General features: G+C 43.9%; 1 protein-coding gene across 12 annotated transcripts in view; it reads left to right on the top strand.

Moving 5' to 3' along the window:
* TACC2 (transforming acidic coiled-coil containing protein 2) overlaps nucleotides 1–14,361 on the top strand; it is a 124,648-nt gene that overhangs the window by 78,861 nt on the left and 31,426 nt on the right. For all 12 annotated transcript variants that reach the window (XM_084526819.1, XM_084526827.1, XM_084526823.1 and 9 more), the window contains 2 exons: nucleotides 5,000–5,157; nucleotides 11,896–13,213. In XM_084526819.1, coding sequence (XP_084382945.1) covers nucleotides 5,000–5,157; nucleotides 11,896–13,213 — 1,476 coding nt within the window. The remainder of the gene's footprint in view (nucleotides 1–4,999; nucleotides 5,158–11,895; nucleotides 13,214–14,361) is intronic.

Consider the following 14,361-nt stretch of genomic DNA (forward strand, 5'->3'; position numbering starts at 1 on the left):
ATTTTATGGGTATGAGTCCTGAGGCTTGGTCCTCATCCTGCGGGTACGAACCGGTAGTGATGCTCTGTGCGTGATTTATTTAATTGTAGGTTAGATGATCCTGCTGCTGGATATCCTTAGAGCAGCGTGAGGGAAGTCCATCAATAGTTAATGGCCAGAAACGTGTCCCTAAAGGAACTGTCTTGTAAGTGGAGGCCGGGGACATGTAAGTGACATGTTTGTGCCTCCCCAGCTCCTGACGTGCTCACATCCCATGCTGAGAGCCTTCCCCGTGGGGACAGGGAGGGGAAGGGCAGGTGGCTGTAAGTGGTCCCCGATAAGTCACTGACCCTTCAGCTTTGGTCGGCTTGGCTAAAGATGATGGTTTTGCTCTTCTCTGTGTGAAATGCTCTTGGTGCTGTTGGTAGTGTTGAATTATATCTGAGAAGTTTGGTCATTTTAATGGTGTGTTTTGCTAGAGAGAAGGGAAATACCATTTGTGAGGTGTATGCCTAGCACTGTTTGTGGTGCATTTCAATGCCATGAGTTTAACAGATCCGTGGATGACAGGAAGACTAATTCAGGTACCAAATATTAATAATTAACACTTAACCAAATGAATCTACTGCTATGTCCGACATGATTTTTGTATGCTGCCATGCCAATTTAATGTTAACATTTAAAATCTGTGATGTTATTTGTTCCTCAGAGTGGGTAGGTGACGAATGGCCCAGCCGACAAGTACCACGTTAAGAGCAGCTGATTAATGTGGAGCCCTGCGTTGGCCTGGAGTCACCGAGTAGGCAAATACCATACAGAAATGACAGCACAAAGCTGAAACGTTTTTGATATTACTCTAACCTTGTGCTGGGATGAAAAAATTGACCTTTTGTTGTAACATACGCTATTCTTGTTCGCTGTGAGTAGGCCCTAGGGTCAGGTAAGGCTGCTGGCCTGAAGTGGTAGCTTGATCTCCAGGAGGGGCTGTGCAGTTGGGGCTCTCGTGCTGGTTTGGAGTTATGACCCTGAACAACATTGAAAGTCTGAAGGAAGAAAGGGAGAAAGGAGATGATATACATCTGCTACCGGGTTGTGTAACTGCAGCATGAAAAATACCACAAGATGAATTATAGAGAGAGTTCGTTATTGAATTTTTTATAAATAGAACAAGAAAAAAGCTCAAATTCAATATGTACCAGTTTAGCAGTCTTCAATTTTTGTTTTCCTCTGAATCAGCACAGATTCACAGCGATAAGCTGTTCGTGCCACAAAGAATTCACAGCCTGGGTGGGTGAGGCAGGCTTGAGGCAGATGCAGAAGTGGATTGACCAAGACCCCGTCCATGCAGCACTTGAGTGGCACAGCTAAGAGTTGGATTTATCTTCAGGCTTGAGACTGCCACTGAAACATGCTGTCTCCGTGTTCTTTTTCTCGTTTTATTTTTTTAAGACCTCTACGGGATAAGATCAATTTAACTGTGAAAAATGGGAGCAGGAAATTTGAGAAGGTTTTATCAGACTGTTCGCGGTGGAAGAGCTTGACTGAAATTAATGCACATCTCTGAGCGCCTCGCCTCTGTGGCTGTATGGACTTGAAAGCTTGAAGCTACTGAGTGTCTTTTCAAATCTTTCTATCTCTGGCTTTGCCAGGATAGGATGAGTATATGTGCCCGTTTAAGTAATGTGCAAGACAGATTGACCTCAGCAGTGTACAGCCAGTCCTCCATCCTCGGCTCTGATCTCATCGGAAAACAGACCTGAATTATTCATGCAGCTTTTATGAGGATCATCTCTGAAAGTGATCGATGGAGGTGAGACTACGGAACTCCTTCCTCCTTTTTACTTCCAGCGCATCTCCCAGTGGGATTACAGGAATGAAAACCAAAATTCATCTTCACTACTAAACTGAGCATCTTAAGAAGCTGCTTTTTTTTTTTTTTTCTTGCTGATTTAGATTCCTCTCACAGTGTATAAATCATTCAGTAAATACTGATGTGAAATTTGTATCCTAACTATGATCTAATCGCTTTTGATGCTTTGGGTTGCCAGGTCTACTGGAATCTGTGCTTTGCCTTTAGGTGGTGCCACAGCTCATGCTTATGAGCTGTATTTGCTCATGGTTTGTACATCACCGCCGTGTTTGCTCATTTGGGTCCCTCATTGCACAGCTTTGGGACTCCCAGTCCATCGTGGTGTATGCCAGCTCATCCAGCAGCAGGACCCAAGCCTTGGGTGATTCTTGAATGTCCCTCTGGTGACAGATGGGTGTGCTTTGAGCACTTTATTTGTTGTTCGATTCTCAAGGTCCAGGTTTTGCTGGCAGTCTGCATGGTGTGCTTGAGAGACTACAACTAAACTGGGCCAAGCTGCAATAACAAGGCAAGTTTAGAGTCACGTAGGTTGGAAAAGGCCTTCCAGGTCATTAAGTCCAACCATCAACCTCACCTATTTATTGTATTTTGTCCAAAGTGCTAAGTTTGGAAGGAAATACACCAGTTTGAATATAGATGGATGGAGGATGTTCAGCTTGGCTGTGATGGAGCTAAGCCCTGAAGCCAGTCTTGATGTTGCTCCTTGTGATTCCACGAGCTGGTGGGGAGCAGCTCCATCCCCTCTCCCAAACAGCGAGGAGAGGCATGGCAGGAAGAAATCTCATCCTTGTGTGCTGATTGCTTTCCAGCTGCAGTGACAGAAAGGCTATTTTTCATTCTGAAGTGAAGGACTTAAAATTATAAGTGTCTGTGGTCTACAAAAACGAAGGTAATGTAACTTCTGGGGCTGGATTTCCACAAGGCCAAAGGGGACAAAGAGAAGTCAACCCTGGGGACTGCCTTCAGTTGCTCCAAGCCTCCAGGTGAGAGCAGGAGCACCCCTATGCCGCAACTGGTCCCGTAGGATGGCCGTGGTGTTTGGTTCTCCCCAGCTCCTCTCCCTGCCTGTGTGCACTGCACTCACTGCTCACCGGCTGCCTTCCCATTTACTGTTTACTGGCCATCTTTGGAGAGGTGAAAGAGGACTGTGAGAGTACTTCTAGTCATTTTGTAGCTTCTACAATCTAGATTTTTATTTTTTTTTCCCCCATTACATACAAAAAACAAAGGATGCAGATAGAAAGATATGAGATACGCTCACACGTCCTTGTAGCCACCCTCGGAAATCAGCGTGAGCTTGCCCTGATAACTTATGTTCCACCCCATAGCTTTTAACTGTTTGGACTCCGCACTTGCAGGCCCATTCTCCCCATTATGAGCCAGGACCAGCAAACGAATTCTCCACCTCTAAACCCCACATGTCCCATCTCACCCTGCCTCGTCCTCGGCTGGAGCTTCAGGATAATGGTCAAGAGGACAGAAGGGGCTCTTCCCTCCACGAGAGCTGGGTCCGCGCCTGCTGCCGCCTGGCAAGCTCTTCTGCACCAGGGACTTTGCAGCAGCCTTATTTATTTTTCTGTGCACTTCTGTACTTTTCAGAGAAAAGACATTACACATTTCAGCCAGTTCTATTCGTAATTTCCTTTTCACAGGAAATCCTGTTGTTCTGGGAAAATCTTTTGTTACAGTTTGAAAGTACAATTACAGTCTTAAAAATATCCTACGCGGGAGAGACCATCCCGTGTTTTCTCTAAGGAAAACCGACCCAGTTCAGCACAAGTTCTCATTTTCCCAGGAGATACATGATGTAGACCTTGGAGCACAGTCCTGGGCTATGCTCCCAGGCTTTATGCTCTTTGCCACCCTTCAGGTGATGACAACGAACAGTTCCCTGGTGTGGAGCTTCCCTTCCCACCTCTGTGTTATATACCAAGCTTTGCTATCATGACCGCCCCTCATAACAAACTCGGCTGCATTTGAATTAAGGTTAAGAAAGTTTTTACTGATTACATTGCTGCTTATGGAGGGGTGCAGGTGAAAATTAGAAGTATGGGATCAGAATTGTGCTGAGATTACTGAATATTGGCAAAACGAAGCTGTGCTGAAGCTCAGGCAGTGAGAATCACGTGAAAACACAAGAGGGATGAATTACTTTTAATGTTGTTGGTTTAGATGATAACTTTCTAGGTTTACTTTTATGACAGGAAACATTTTTCTACAAGAAAAATACCAAATTCTGTTTCTGTTTGGTTCTTCAACTTTGTTTCCTGAAGCACTTCTGTGGCAGGAGGAGAAAACGTTATGTTGACTAACTACGGTGTAGCCTTATTTCCAGAAGTTCTTTGTCCTTACGTGATTTAGATCTTCACTTATCATTTAGGTTTCCCATCATTTCCTACAGGTGTTCCTTTTCAGGCCTGCATTTCCTTTGACTGGCTCCGTTTGGGGTACTGCTGTTTCCCCACTGGGCTGACACCAACCCACTGGGATCCTTCTGTTGCTTGTGGCTGTGTGAGCCCACAGTGCTAGAAAAGGATTATTGACAGTACCAGGACTGTGCATTTTACACCTCGTCTCACCTTTTTAATAAACCTATACAATTACTGTTTAAAGAGGGCTATGGGAAAATTGTGTAAAAAAGTAAAATCTATTTCCCTGGAAGCAGGATACCCAAGGATGAGCTGCACCTCAGGTATCTCCGTGTGCTCTCACCTGTAGGAGCACACACAGAACTTTGATGATGTTTTTAAAGTTTTGTGTTTCATTTTTTTTAAATGAAGCTGTGAAATGACTCTTAAGATCCTTTTCCGTGTTCATTTATGTCCCCTTGCACCAAGGAAAGTTTCAGAATCTATCTGATACAAGGGTGTTGGTGTTGTCTTTGTGGCTGAACCTCCTTCACACTGAAAAGCAGGCTCTGCAGCCTGGATTTGTTTCCAAATACACATTCATTTTTGTAGCACAAAGCAGTGACAAGATCGTGGCCATGATATTCTGCTCTGGAAACCACACGGTGGTGTAATATCTCCTTCTGGGCTGCCTTTGGAGATCGCAGAGGTAGCCCAATAGCTGGTGTCTCTGCCATGAATCTTCCCTCTCCTCACTAGTCCAGGCTGTTAAGAAAACTCTCTCTTGCTTGGTTTTCCCCAGGAGCTCTGACTCAGAAGAAGCATTTGAGACCCCGGAGTCCACCACACCGGTCAAGGCTCCACCATCACCACCCCAGCCACCCCCCGAAGCGGCGGCAGCAGTTGTAGCAGACCTAGCAGAACAAGAAATAAAGCCCCAGCTGTCCTTGGAAGACACAGGTAAGGAGCATGCCGTGGGTGGGACACCTTGCTGAGGAAGGTGAAGCTGAGGTGAGGTGTTTGTGGTAGCAGAGGCAAGGAATGGATGCCAATAAATTGTTTCCTGGAAGATTTGTTGGTGTGTGCTGACCCTTGTCCGTGCTGAGAGGAGAAACTCTGTCACCTCCTGGAGTAAAGTAGTAGAGAATCTGCCCATAACACTGGGCAAATAATAAAGAAAATAGGAGCTTTTTAGGAAAAACAAACAAAACCAAAAAACACCAATTCTTCCTTTAGAATCAAATTTCATTCCCTCTTCCCAGTATTTTAGGAGCTTTTCAGAGTCAGATGCCTAGAAAAAGGAGGTACGACGTACAGGCACTTGACTGCACACTGCTAGCAGTGACAGTTAACGAAATACTATTTCATCTGTATTGGCACCTAAAGCAGAAAGTGAACAAAAAGCTCCTAGAACAGTAGAAATATTTATATTAGCTCTGTGGTACAGTAACAGAGCAGTGAGTGTGAGTGTATGGATAATACAGTCACATAAAAATGGAACATCTTGGCAAGGTCACGTTTAAGGAGGGAATATGACATTTCAGAAACAAAAAGCTTTGCCCTCTTCCCCCCCAAAAAGGTATTCTTTGTTCTCCAAATTGAATAATAGAATATGGAGGAGTAGGAGGCACTCCTTATCCCAAAATAGCTTTGTTTGGGTTGTCAAATGACAGCTCAACAGTTTAAGACTGAATTGCCTATTATGCTGTCTTTTTTTCCCATCCAAAAGCCAAGTCATCTTGATTACATTGCTAAATTGTGTAAAGGTAATTTACTCTAAGCAGGCTAAAGCTGGCTTACGCTTCCTTTGGAAAGCTGTGTAACGTTGCCATGCTTTAAATCTTCCACTTCCCACTGTAGTGGCTGCATTTAGCAGGGGCAAAGCAATGTCCGTGTCTGGTGCTTGTATTGCAAAGGCTGTCGAGCTTGATTTAAACCTTTGGGGATGTGACAAACAAGTCTTGGAAATGGCTTGAGACACCTAAAGCATTTCTGGGACTCATGCATTAAGGAGTGCTCCTTAAGATTGTGATTTATGCTATGAGTTTATGAGAAACTAGAAAGATGTTCAACAAACTGATGCCACAAAATAAAATACGGAGAAGAGATGTCCTGGCAGTTTCTCCTTTAGAGTTCCTTCTTCACTGCAGCAAGCAGCATTACTCGTTCTCCATCTTCTTTCCTTTTTCTCATCTTAATATCTGTGATGACAAAACAAGTTAAGTGCTGAGAGAACAAAGAGTGCATATGCTAAACAGCATTGCAGCATGTTTTTAATTACTGCAGTAGATTATCTTCATCCCCTGAATACACATGTGCGTCCCTGTCACATGCGATTCTCTTCTTCCTGTGTCCCAGACCTCCCCCTCCTTTCTTTTGGGCATTCCCAAATAGATAGGAAACTGACTGTACCATTCATAGCCAGCGTGAACTGTATTAAAAGCCATTGGGTGGTGGAGATGAAAATGTTTCATTTGCAAATCAGATTTGTCCATGGGAGGCAAATTGCCACAAACTGCCAGAGCTGCGTTCCGCATTCCGAAATGATGCAGAATGCAGTTATACAACGGGGGGGTGGTACGAGAGGAGAGGGCTGTGCAATGCAGGGAAAATTCAGAGGTAGGAGGGCGACACAAAGCATTTGCTTGTTTCTGAAACCTTTTGAAGAAATTAAGAACAGTGAGACTGTAGCTTAGGTGTTCGTATGCTTCAGAGAAGTGACATTTTGGTTTAACGTTTTTGTTTTATGAACCATTTGACTCCCGGTTATCTTATAGGTTGCTTATCTCATAGGTTGTGTGTGTGGCTGCACACAAATTCGATGAGTTACTGGGGGGCTGTGGGCAGCGGAAGCAGGGCTCCTAGTCGATACCATACAGCTAAATAAAGAGGTTTCACTAAGAGGAATAAGAAATATGGGCAACCAACGAGCCCAGCACGCAGCAAGAGGCAGCGCCGGCCAGCTGGGATCCTGCTTCGCCAGCCACACGCCTTTGTCTTCGACAGGATGGTGGTGATGAAGCGTGTGTTTGGGTGGAAGGAGGAAGCACAGAAGCGTTTGAGGGATTATTTGATCTGTATCTGACAATAATTATGGATGCAGACGGTTGTGGTGATGCCGCATCGCGTCATTAGCGCAACAGCTGGACCCCACTGCTGGAAAGCCAAGAGGAGAGTTTTTAATTAGGTTGACTTCAACGCTGGCTTAATAAGTATGATGAAAGTGTAATACAGCTCGATTCACCCTGGGTTCGTGCCAGCTCCTGGTGGTGTGAAACCTGCCGCATGGCCACAGTCCATCAGCGGCAGAGCGAGGGGCTGGGCCGGAGAGGGGAGCTGCTCAGCGGGCGAGTCTGGAGGGGAGGGCTCGTCCAAACATTTTGTTGGCTGCGAGGAGCAAGGGTTGGACTCTTGAAGCAAATGAGCTTGAGGTTGGTTTTTTGTTCTCTTCTTAAGTTTGGTAGTCTTTTAAATTATCATTTGAGGTGCTTATCTGCAGGCCGTCAGCTTTCCACGCACCTAGTTCAGGTGAGGTGAATGCACGGGAGGCTGCATCGGCTCCTCACAGCAGGGTCCTCTTCTTTGTCTACCTGAGCACCATGAAGTGCTTCAAGCTCTTTCTCCCAAATTCCCCGTTTCTGGCCAGGATTTCTTACTTAGGCAGGAGCATTTCTTCTCCTCCTACATTCTTCAATTATTTAGCGAATTCAGATTATACACAGGGCGAGATGCAAGAGCTGGAGCCCCCTTTACTCATTACAACCCACTCATCCCTCATGGGAGACCTGTGTCCAGTTCCTTCTTGTGCTGGGGGAATTGAAGTCAGCCCTCCCAGTACAGAGATGATGACCCAGAGAAAAGCAAACTGAATTTTTGCTAGGGCAAACATTCTTTTGTGTTTTTGCCTGACAAAAGAAAATTGAGAATAAGCTTTATATCCAACATCTTATCTCAGAATAAATGGCAGAAGTATTTTTACAGTAATTTTAACAATAGTGCTAGTAATTGATTTCATAACTTCAAAGGCCTTCATAACAAGCAGGAACGTGAAATAAGCTGTTTGAAAACGTGTAGTGTTAGGTAATTCCAGTTCCCATACGCTATAGGCAAAGAGCTTGTCTGCTGAGGTATTTCATTATAACAGTGTGGGGGTGCACGCTCTATGCATTTTCCAAATGTTTCTTCATCCTTCTTTTTCCTCCAGAAAACAGAAGTATAATTTAATTTCTGCTGCGTTTGCTGTATTAGATCTGGTTAAGTTTGGTCTGGTAACCTCGTGTTTGCCGGTGGGCACCGCATCCCCTGCACATGTGGGGCTGCGTGGGGCATCTCTGCAGCTTCCTCAAGGACACCTGAGTTCAGGGAGGGCTGGGGCTGCCCCGTGCTCTTTCCTGGTGGGGTGTTGGAGGTTTGCTGTCATCCGAGTTGCTGTCACCATCTTGGTACAAAATCATAATGCACAAAAATTGATTTCTGTAGTTGACTAGAAAAATAAAAAAGTACCCGCTCTGTATCCTAAAAAAAAGTATCCTAATCCAGGCAGGCTTTCTCTACAGTCAGAGCAATGTCCGTGGGGAAGGAATAGTCCTTGGGTCGCCTTCTCAATGACTGCAATGGCAGATTTCTTTGGGGGAGCACCTGTTTTTCAGTACAACACAGGTTTCTCTGCTGTCGCTCATGTTTCTGGAATGCTTCCCACCACCTAGTACCTGCCTGAGGGCAATTCCTACTGGGATAATTTGTGGGGGACTGTCAGCTCCCTGCCATGAGCCCCTAAAAAGCATAAGCCTGGTTTAAAACCTTTTGCTGGCCTCTCTCTAGGGCAAGCTAACGCCTTCCTTTGCAGAGCTTGTAGCGTGGTACCTTCCTCCACGATCAAGCTGCATTTTAATGAAATGCAGTAATTAGTAAGACTGATTCACTTAATCCTGTGGTCTAAGAAGACAAATGGCTCTGCTCTCTGAATATGCCCTTAAAGTCACATCTTAATATCTCCTGGTACTGCTACAAAGCTGTGCTGCTCTCGCCAGCAAAGAGTGTTCACCTCTTCCCCTCCTGCCTGCTGCCATTCCCAGGCAGGTGATCCCTGTGCAATGGGGTAGGAGCTGAGGAGCAGCAGTGCATGGCTCCCAAAAGCTGTTTTCTCTCCATTTCCCATGTTGTTCCATAAAGAAACAATGGAAATATCGCAGCAGGGAGCTGAGCTGCGCTCTGCAGAAATCTGTACTGTGAACGAAGGATTTGGTGAGGAGGAAGCTGTGAAATAATCAACCAAAGGGCTCTGAGCTCCATGTTACGTGGAGAACATCAAATTGGAAGGCTGGGCCACCCTGAGCATGGGAAGCATTGCACATCTGCTCACTGCTGTGATGCGATCCCAAATTCAGCTCAACTGCACCTGCCTGCTGCATTCCAGGTCCTGCAGGGCATTGATTTTGTATATCTATATTAAATATATGTTTGTACTGTCTTTGAACAAAGAGCCTCAACCCTGGTGGGCACATGAGGGAATGAAAACAACACGTAATTTCAGAAGGCTGTGTTCAGATCCCCCTTTTATTTCACGCTGACCTAGATTTGTTCTGTGCTGACGTGTTAGAGCTATGCGGTGTTCATTGCTCTGTATCCCAGTTAGGTGTCTTCCCTTCCACGGTGGTGTAAAATCCACAGATGAGCCTAATGCTGGAGTTTTACGACTCTCTTTGAGTCCCACCGGTGTCAGAAGTGAGGTGTGTGTGAAGCAAACACCAGCTCAGCAAATTGACTCTAATGAATGGCCAATCAGCCAGACTGAACCCAAGCACAGCCCTGCGGAGATGAGGAAAAAAAAATAAACTGTCCTGAAATATTGCCTCATTACTAGCATTCATTTCAGAAAAAAACAAAAAAACAAAACAAAACAAAACAAACAAACAAACAAACAAACAAAAAACACAGTAAAGCAATATGTTTAGTTCCTGTAACTCAGTAAAATTCCAGCGTCTTGAGAGAAACTGCGCAGCTGTCACTCCTCTGAAAATCTCTCAATATACCTGGTGCTGCTCTAAGCTACTGCTGTGGGAAATGGATCTGATTTCCTTCAATTTCTTCTGTTCTCTACATTCATAAGTAATAACTCCCATGATTTCTATGCAGAGGTGCCATTTCCTCTGGAATAAAGAAGAACTGTTCTTAATCCACTCATAACTTCTGACAAAAAGCTGATTGATTCTCTGTCCACCTTGCTTTTATGAAAAGCAGTAATGAATGTAGCTGGGCACAATGGAAACTGTTTTGCAAAACATGTCATGATTGAAGTGAAAAAGATGCATAGAAATTTCACCGAAATCGTTTAAGGATGAGCAAAGCATTCATTTTTGCTTGAGCGTGCTTCTCTTTAAAATTGCATGACGCTAAAATTGAAACCACGACAAAAGCTGCGTTGCTCAGTGGGAAGCCCTGAATCATTCTGCTCCCGTTTTCATCAGAGCGAGCCCAGCTGCTGGGAGCAGCCCCAGCAGCCAGCTTAGCGTAGCGTGGATTGGGGACTGGAGGGATTTCCCAGGGCTCCACGCCCTGACCAGGACACGGACACGGTAGTGGAGGTGACGGTGTTAGGTTTGGGCAGGGACAATGACAGCCAGAGCAAACCGTGTTCAGGATCCGTAAAGCATTTTGGTAATGAACTTTAATGAGGTGGAAGGCAGAAGGGTCCATCATCTTAATCCTTTCCTACTGGTGTACTTTCTTTTTGACACGCACTGTGTATTTTTCTATTTAGTCCAATATAATTGTTATGTAACAAGTCAAGAGACTGCTATAAATCTTCTTAGGATTCCCTTTGATAAGCGAGCCTTTAATTACAATGAAAAGATGTTCAGTTGAACGGTTCTGCCATATAATTCTCCCTATAAAATTTTCCTTTCATCATGGAGTTAGCACTACGCTTTGAGAAATCTGTTTTGAATAATCTGTAGGCAGCTTCTAATTGTCTTTCTTATAGAATATTTGCAACTGAGATTTCTTGTACAGTTGTTGAACTGATTATTATTATTTTTTTATAATCTTTGCCGTAATTTATTTCATATGAAATTCTCCGTGATTCACATCTTATTGTAGATTTGGAATTTTGAGGTCAAAGTTTAGTGTACTGGCTTCTGGGGGCAGACATTGATGGGTTGTGGAAGGGAAGCCATGTTCCATTGTTTTGTCCCTCTGGGAAATTAGTAAAAATAGCACATGGGAAACAAAACTTAAGATCAACATGTAATTGCTGAAGCACTGGCCAAATTGACAGGAAATCTACTGCAAAAGAGCTTTGACACAATTCTGTGAACTCTTTAGAAAAGAAGAAAATGTGAGTAATGTTCAAAGTCCAGAATTTCTGGTATGTGGCATATTTAGCATGTTATAATAATAGACACCTTTTTAACTAAGTGATAATTAGTTTAGAAGGTATCCTCAAGAGGCTATTCCAATGCATATTTTGTATTTTCATGCAGCTTGACTTGAATCTTTTCCTGGGGAGAACTTTTTTTTCCTTATCTAGTTCATGTATTGAAAATGTCCCTCAATCATTGCTTACTCCATCTGAATGATTTTTACCCTTTCTTTTATATATATATATATTTGTATTAGTATTAGATTATAGCAAGATTACTAAGCACCCGTTTTTAAAACGTGTTTAAAATTTGCTGATTTTTCTGTTTGTTCCCACAGGATTATCTTCCGAAACTGCCCCTGTAGCTGATGTGTCCCACAGCGAACCTGTTGAAGAAAGCCCTTTCCGTCCCCCTTCCCATTCTTTTTCCACCGTCTTTGATGAGGACAAGCCAATAGCCAGCAGTGGAACCTACAACTTGGACTTTGATAACATTGAGTTGGTTGATTCTCTCCATGCCTTAGGACCGAGTTCTCCGGAATCGAAGAATCGTGACCCCAAAGCGAATGTTCGAAGAAAATCGACCGATTCGGTGCCAATTTCCAAATCTACGTTATCTCGGTCTCTTAGCTTGCAAGCTAGTGATTTTGATGGAGCATCTTATCTTGGCAATAACGAGACGCTAGCGCCAGCAGCAGATGCATATGGTACTGGTTCAAGTAGTGCTTCCAGTACCCTTAAGCGAACCAAGAAATCCAGGCCAGCTTCCTTAAAAAAGAAGCCGTCAGCAAAAAAATCTCTCGATGCTCCGCCGGTGAAGGAAACGCCACAAGAGCCGTCTGACCTTGGCCAAGCAGCTTCTGCCCCAGGTGAGGATAAATCAACATCTGAAGCAAAGGCTGACTCAGTAAAACCTGAATGTACTGAACCTTCTAAAATCTCTGCTGAGAAACAGGAGGCCCCGGCTGTGCCTGAGGGATCCTACCCTTTGGATCCAGACAGTTTTGAAGGGATTAGTGCGTTTAGCACTGGAGGCAGCAAAGTACAAAACTCTCCCCCTGCCAGTAAGAAAACGCTACCTCTTACAACGGCACCTGAGGCTGTGGAGGTGACCCCGCCTGACACCGGAGGACAAGAGGACCCTCCGGTCAAAGGGGTTGCAGTGAGGCTGGAGTTTGATTATTCTGAAGAAAAAGGGATCGGTGAAGACCCTCAGGAGAGCGCTCCTCCTAAAAAAACAGGTAAAAAGCCTGGTGCTAAAATGCCACTACGGAGGCCAAAGACTAAAAAGTCAGTGGAAAAGCTTGATAACCTTCCAACCACACCAACCAAGACACCCACTGATCCAAATGAGATCCCTATCACAAAAGGATCTTACACTTTTGATATTGACAAGTGGGACGATCCCAATTTTAACCCGTTCTCATCTAGTACAAAAATGCAAGAATCTCCCAAACTGCCTCAACAAACGTACAGTTTCGAGCCAGACATGTGCGAGGACTCTATTGACCCTTTCAAGTCTTCTTCTAAGATCGCCAGCTCGCCCACCAAATCTCCAGCCTCCTTTGAGATACCAGCCAGTGCCAATGAAACAAACGGGACCGATGGAGACAGCTTGAATAAACCTGCAAAAAAGAAGAAGACGCCTCTAAAGACGTAAGTTAAAGGGCTCAGCTATTTTTGGATTAGAAGCAGCACAGTCCTACCCATTGGCCCACTTGTATCACTTTTAGGATTGAGTAGAGACAGAAAGATCCTGCTCAGTGTTGTTAACCATGCAACAGGACTCCTGCCTGTATGTGCCTTCCCTCAACCTGTTACCTCAATAACTTGATATTTCCAGGCCAAAAGGGAGAACCAGGGATAAATTAGGCCAGATAAGGCCACCGGACTAGGCATTGGGTTTTTGAAGTTTTGGGGCCCGGTGTAGTTTTGAATGTGATTACATCCAAATTTTCTCAAGTTTGTGCCAAGTGTTCTGTGACCTCATCTTGGAATTTGAAATTGTTTAAGCTGATTCATACCACTAAAGATTATTTTATGAATCATATTTTTTGAGTAGGACATGAAATAATAAGGCAAGAACAAATCCCCTACTGCACACAGCAGGTTTTTTCCGGTGACTTACACTATTGAAAAAAAAAACACACTGAAAGGTGCAGTGTTCAAAGAAGTGAATTGGATATTTTTTAAATAGAAGACTGAAAAACTTGAAGTTTCCTTTCTGTGAAAGAGCTTAGGATTCTTGAAGGGTTGAAATCTCCTAGACTACTACATGGTAGGGGAACATCCAGCTTTTAGGAACATTTAACAAACTGCAGGATAAATGTTCAAGCTTGTTGTATTTAGATATTTAGATAGGAACCTCAGTGGTTAGTTCTGGTAATCCAATGGTTCACTTGCTGGTGTGCATAGTTTGCTATCTTACCCTTATCTTACATTTTTTTGAGTTGTTAATCAGTACGTTTATATCCCATTAATCTTAAATTGTTATCCTGTATCTATCTATAAGAAAATACCTCGCAACATGTCCCTTTATCGTTTAAATGTCAGCTAACTAAAAATAATGTAACTAAAAATGGGTAAAAGCCAGACAATTTGAAGATAATGTCATTAACGTAAATCATGCAAAAACTTTTCTACCTTGTGGAGTGAGGATTCAGTTTTCCTGAGCTGCCTTCTACCCTTCAAGCATCTAATTCACCTCCCTTGCCAGATTTAAGGAAGCGTGTGCCATTTTTAGTTTTTAAGAGCATTTCTGACTTCTGGAAGTTGCAGACTGCTGTACAGTTGAGATGTTTATT

The sequence above is a fragment of the Aythya ferina genome, assembly GCF_964211825.1.
Source record: "Aythya ferina genome assembly, chromosome: 7".
NCBI lineage: Eukaryota > Metazoa > Chordata > Aves > Anseriformes > Anatidae > Aythya > Aythya ferina.